Genomic DNA, 5,984 nt, shown 5'->3' with positions numbered 1-5,984 from the left:
AATTTAGTTCTAAAAATGAAATGGATTATAATGGATTATAATGGATTTTTATTTCAAAATAATCGATTATAATGGATTATGTTGTCAAAAATAATCGTTTTCAGTGACAAACATAAGGGATTATAATCGATTATAATTGATTATAATGGATTTTTATTTTTCAAAAAAATCGATTTAAATGACCACATAATCGATTACGTGGTCTAAATTTGCCACAATAATGGATTATAATGGATTATAACGACAACATTTTAGACAAAACTTTTTCATTATAATCGATTATTATCCATGGAACTCCGGTGCAGGATACGCATCTGTTGGCATCTACAAATTGATTTTGACAAAACTACTTACAAAACCTCTCTGAATTTTAGCTATTTTCCATGTTTAAATAATTGCGAAAGCTTTTTAATTATCTGAGCTGGTAAAAAATGTTTAGTCCTATTTATACTTCCGGTTTAAAGAGGACGTCCGGTTTAAAGAGGACGCCCGGTTTAAAGAGGACGTCCGGTTTAAAGAGGACGTCCGGTTTAAAGAGGACGTCGTAATTTTAAACATTTCAATGGTCGCAATTAGATAATTTGTCACAAGACAATTTTTTGAAAACTTGTTGCATAGTATTTCTATGATACAAACCAGATTGAACGTCACACTACCAAGGCATGGTTGTTTGGTTGCTGTGCATTGCTTAATCAGTTTGTTCCGAATAATTTTGACATTTGAACAATTGAACATTTGGCCATTTGACATTTGACCCAAGCTTGGAACCTTTCAGATAGTCGGAAGGATGCAAGCAAGTTTCTTCACACGACAGATTACTCTACAAAATATTGGCAGACATAGTCCTGTTTTGACAAATCAGCAGTTTTGCTTGCATTTCTTAGAAAACTCGCCAATTCTTTCTTTCGAATACTTCGGAAGTTTTGATCCCCACAATAAAGCAGATACATACGGCGAGCTAGCGAGAGGCCACTCGGAAATATTTTTCAAATTATGACAAAATAGAACAGTCAAAGTGAGACAAAATTTTCAAGAAAATGTTGAAATTTAAAAGCGCATTTGGCCGAGTGATGAAGTCATAAGTCTCAAGGTCAAAAGGTTTGAAGTTCAAATCTCGGGCTCGACAAAAAATTTTCGTAATTTTTTCAATATTTGAAGTTAAAAAACCCAAAAATGGGTAAACTAGGGCAAAGTTGAAATGGGTTGACTTGATTGAGCCAAAAGGGAAGAGGGTGGGAAAAGCTTGATTGCATTGATCATTTTGCCGTTTTCAAATCGGGTCTAGCTCAATTTTGAAATTTTCTGGGAAAAAGTTCAACTTACAAAAATTTATTGAAAATTATTGCTTCGCAATATCAACTTTGGAAAATAAATTGACTTTAAATTATAGTTTGATGTTGCTGCTGCACCCTTTTAGGAAACTCAGAAGTTTACTTGGGTCGTAGGCCGCAACCAATTCTGAAAGGTTTTGTCAAATTTGACATAAAGAGGTTTTTTATAACGTGACACTCTTTGCCCGGCACACATTTTTTCGATCAAGATTTCAGCGTTTTTCTGTTCGTCTTGAAATTTTTCAATGAGCTTGGGAAATGATGGGTGCTTGCCATTCACGAGTTTGACGAAGTTGCTATTCCAACCTTCAACAGCATTGTTGGTTCTGGGTCGCCCGGTTATTACACGCTGATGACAACTCCAGCTGTCAACTTCAAATCTGGGGTTTTGACGAGTTCCATTTGCCGCCGAGAGCCGACCAACGTAATTGTCCTCAAAGTAATTGAAGATTGGGTGGGCTGTCTCAGGGCATGTCTTCTGAAGAGTTTCGAAAGCAGTAGAAACATCACTTACAGGCAGGAAAGCGATACTCAGCAGCATTCGGACATGCTCTCGGAATTCCAGATCTAGTCTGTAGTTGTTTGTGTTTCCAGTAGTCTGAATGTGACGCCAGACGCTTTGGCTCAAATGGAAATAACAGTATTGATTTTGTACAATTTTGGATACTGAATTGAACGCATTTTTGACCGCTATTTCGAAATCAATGGTGGCTCGTTCAGGGAATTCAATGTCGAAGCAGCTCAAAAGTCGAAAATACGTTTCCTCTTTCTTGTCTGGAAGCAATGCATACACAATAGGAATCAGAATTCCCTCGACTGAAGCGTGGATGGTGTATATCTGAAAGAACACACTCGGGGCCGTAGAAAAGGTGCCATCGCAGAACCAATCATCAGCGCCACTGAGAATGTCGAGTCCCGGAAGAGTGGTGAAAACCATTATTCGCTTGGTATCATTAGGTCCAGAGTCAAAATGAAGGAAACGCTCGCCGCTGTGTGTCACTTTCAGCAACTCTGGCAGTTCAAAATCAGTTAGGGAATGGGGTTCCTGCATTCTGGGCCGTTTTTCCTGTTTGACTCTATTAATTGTCCTCTGGTTGGCAGAATAGCTCGGGATTACTGCTGCAGTCTCTCTGTTGATGTCTCTTTGTACGGAAAGAATTGTTTGACGGGGTGGCTCATCTGACACAACTGCTTTTGTTTTGAGAGCTGTCCTGAATTTTCGTTTTTCAATATCGGCTGGATCGGGAAAATTACTGTGTTCATTTATGATAGTGACGTTATCTTGGAAAGTGCGCACACGGCCATTCATTGCATTTCGATAAACTAGCATTTCGTTGTTTTTATTTGTCATAAGAATTTCCATTGTCAACACGAACTCGAGAGCAATAACAATGAAACTATGATCTCTCGTGTCTACGTTTGGCAACATTATCAATCAAGATATAATTGTGTAGGTATGTGTAAATGATTTGAGTCCTGTGTTTATTTCGTCTCTAATTGGCTACGCGAAGTAATTTCTGGTCTAAGTGCTCAGTTGCGTGGCCTTATCGATTTAATCCTTCCTATTGAGAGCTTATCAAATTAATCCGGTCATTAACTAGTGTGGCAATAGCCTGGACAATTTTGGGACAATTTTGTCTGGGAACCAAATGTCTTGGACACTTTTTGCATTTTGGACTGTTTTTACCGGGACATAAATGTCTGGGACACAAATGTCCTGACACGAGGAAAACGCTTTTGGGGTTATGGAGTTTGTCTTATAATAAAAATCTTTCCCCCCGTTAGTTCCTAAGACTAAATAAAAATTTTTTCTCTTAATCGAGAAAACTTGGTTTTTGTAAGGCCGAGAATAGCAGGACGGAATTTGTTTGCTATTCAGAAAATCGCAGGGCTAAGGTGTTGAATTGTGACGTCATTCCAATATTTCTTTACAATTGGTTTTCAGCTCAGCTGAGCTTTTATCTCAAAGACTCTAAACTTTAATTTCACCTTTTCTGTGCACAAAAAAAACGAGTGAAATTTTTCAAAAAAATTTACTTGCTGCGAATTTGGCCGAAACATTTTGTGCTAGCTTAAAACCCAGCGTGACCTCTTGTTTGACTTTATTAGGTCTCTAAAAATGCCGAACCCGACATGTTAATGATAGATACTGGTAATCCGTCCGTTTCCGAAATCGCCTCCCAAATAAATCATAATGAAGTGTTTTTTTTGTGTTTTTCATGTTATGAGTCATTTTGTCATTTCTAAAGTTGACATTCATTGATGCCCTAAAGCTAAACGATGTTTTATTGTCCGTAGTCTCAAAGTTTTGCGGTTGATAATTTAATTCAAACTTTGATTGACACGTGACTCGTGACTTCAGACTACGAGCTACCAAGTCTCATTTGTAAAACTCGACTACTTTAAAACCGACCATTGAAACTAAGAACTATTAATAGAAATTACAGACATAAATTCATAAAAACGTACAAATTTATCATAAAAATTTACTTACACATCTAAAGATAGAGCAGTTCTATAATTTTTAATCTTACAAAAGAAGAGAAAATTAAGCGCCCAAGTGTTTTCGCTAATATATAGCTAGCTTAAAAACCATTGCCTCATTTTACAGAATTTTTTTTTACAGTTATTTTGTTTGAACTAATATTTATTCTAACGAATTGTCTCCTCCAGGAAAGCGTCATCAAACTCAATTTGCAGTCAGCGATGCCCTTTTTGAACTGGTTTAACAATTTGAAACAGCAGTTTAATATAGGACAAGATTCCGACAACACTCCGAGTTTACGAAACGCGCCGAGCTCGACTTCAGAAACATCAAACGGTGGATCATCTGCTCCGAATTCCAACAAGGAGCGACCAAAGAACTGGGATGATAACATCATTTGGTATGTTTACTGAAGAACTTGAAACTTGATGAAACCAAATACGGACACGAAAAACTGGATAACAAACCAGCAAAAACAAATGCGGCGGCAAAACTAGATTAAACTATAGAATTAAAGATACAAAAGTAAAGACTATCAATAGATTATTGAAGTATAGATAATGTAGTTTTTAATTAAAAGGTGTTAGCTTTGTTTTTATCTTCTAAAAACCGGCTTTTCAAAGAGGAAGCATATTTCATGCCAAAAGACCGAATGCACGCAAGTTAATTCAATTAATCAGATTTAAGCATAAAAAACTCCAAAAATAAGCACAAAAAGTTGTCCGTTTTGGACAGTTTAAAGGCGGTTGTCTTTCTGGGCGCGTAATTTTTTTTTGTTGAGCCAATGACTCTCACTTCCCGGGCTGAAGTGCTCGAATAATGATTCGACCGAAACGGTCGAACGATTTCCGATTTCAAATTTTTTAGTCGAACGATACCCGATTTCGACTTTTTGAGTCAAACGATGTCCGTTTCTTTGTTCGACTTTACCGGTCATTGTTCGACTTTGCTCGACTTTGTTCGACTGCACCGGACATGTTCGATTTTGTTCGACTTTGCCGGTTTTTGTTCGTATTTATCGGACATTGTTCGAGTTTGCTCGACTTTTTCGGGAAACTTTTCGCTTTTACCGAGAGTTAATCGAACCGTCCTAATTTACGACAAAACTCGGACATCATTTGACCATTTTTGTCAAACCATGTGTCAAAAACACCTCTGCCTGCGCAGCAGCAAAATATAATAGAAAATGCTTCAAACTTGGCAGTCGTAGGTTCGTATAGCCCGGGTTGAGGTGTTCGACTTATGTTTCGATCAACTAGACCCCAATTGGCTATGTTTCAAAGGAAAAATGGCTTAGACTGTGTTCAATGAAAGCCAACTATGTTTCGACCGACACGACCCCAAGGTTGGCTATGTTTTGAGCGACTCGACCAAAGGAAAAAGTGTTCGACAGTGTTCGACGCAAGCCAGCGTCTTTACCGGGAAATAAAGGATACTGTTCGACCCATGATTCGACTTTGTTCAACAATTGTCTTCGTGCGACCGTCTTAGTTTGCAACGAAAATCGGACGACTCTGTTCGACCGTTTCGGTCAAATCATGAGTCGAGCATCTCAGCCCGGGTTTATTAGTTTTCAGATGTTTTTCAGATGCTTTTCGAAGAAACAGCGGAATATTCAAGCTATAGTTGGTTGTTTTATTCAGTCAAAGTAATCGTTTCTGGAAAAAATTTCAAGTGATAAGACACATTTTAAATCATTTTCCCCATTATTTTCAAAAGTCGATAAACGTAGTCATAAGCAGTCGAATCATTAATCATGATGATTTTTTTGTTGTTTTTTTGTCTTAAAATTTGTGTTCATAATCAAACTTAAAAACTCACGGTTGATTTATGACTTGTTTTTAAAAATTTGTAAGTTCAGTTTCTGTCCTTTGTTTGAAGGAAGGATTCTATTGAACAGCAAGGCTGTAAAAATTACGACAAATTTCAGAAAAGGATTTTCTATTTCAATTTTCCCAGCAAAAAAAAACTTTATTTTTGGACCCAGTTTTCTCAAATGACTTTGAAATTATCAAAAAAAATTGCCAAACTTAAATTGTTCTTGAAATTTGAAAAACGATAGGGTCATGTACTTTTCTGCTTTGGTGCGTTTAATTCAAACTGTTTGTCAACTTGTAAAAATCCGGGGGTTTGAAAATTGCCGATAAGGCTATGCTCTGGACTAATTT

General features: G+C 37.1%; 1 protein-coding gene across 1 annotated transcript; it reads right to left on the bottom strand.

Moving 5' to 3' along the window:
• Positions 1-1,384: 1,384 nt before the first annotated feature.
• LOC134854709 (uncharacterized) lies at positions 1,385-2,760 on the bottom strand. Its single transcript, XM_063871065.1, has 2 exons — positions 1,638-2,760; positions 1,385-1,458 (listed from the first exon to the last, which is right to left on the bottom strand). Exons 1-2 carry the CDS (start codon positions 2,758-2,760, stop codon positions 1,385-1,387), a joined length of 1,197 nt encoding a protein of 398 aa, XP_063727135.1.
• Between the last annotated feature and the right edge of the window lie 3,224 nt (positions 2,761-5,984).

This window comes from Symsagittifera roscoffensis, chromosome 9 (assembly GCF_963678635.1).
Source record: "Symsagittifera roscoffensis chromosome 9, txSymRosc1.1, whole genome shotgun sequence".
NCBI lineage: Eukaryota > Metazoa > Xenacoelomorpha > Acoela > Convolutidae > Symsagittifera > Symsagittifera roscoffensis.
The sequence above is the reverse complement of the archived record's forward strand: the minus strand, read 5'-3'. Positions and strand labels throughout refer to the sequence as shown.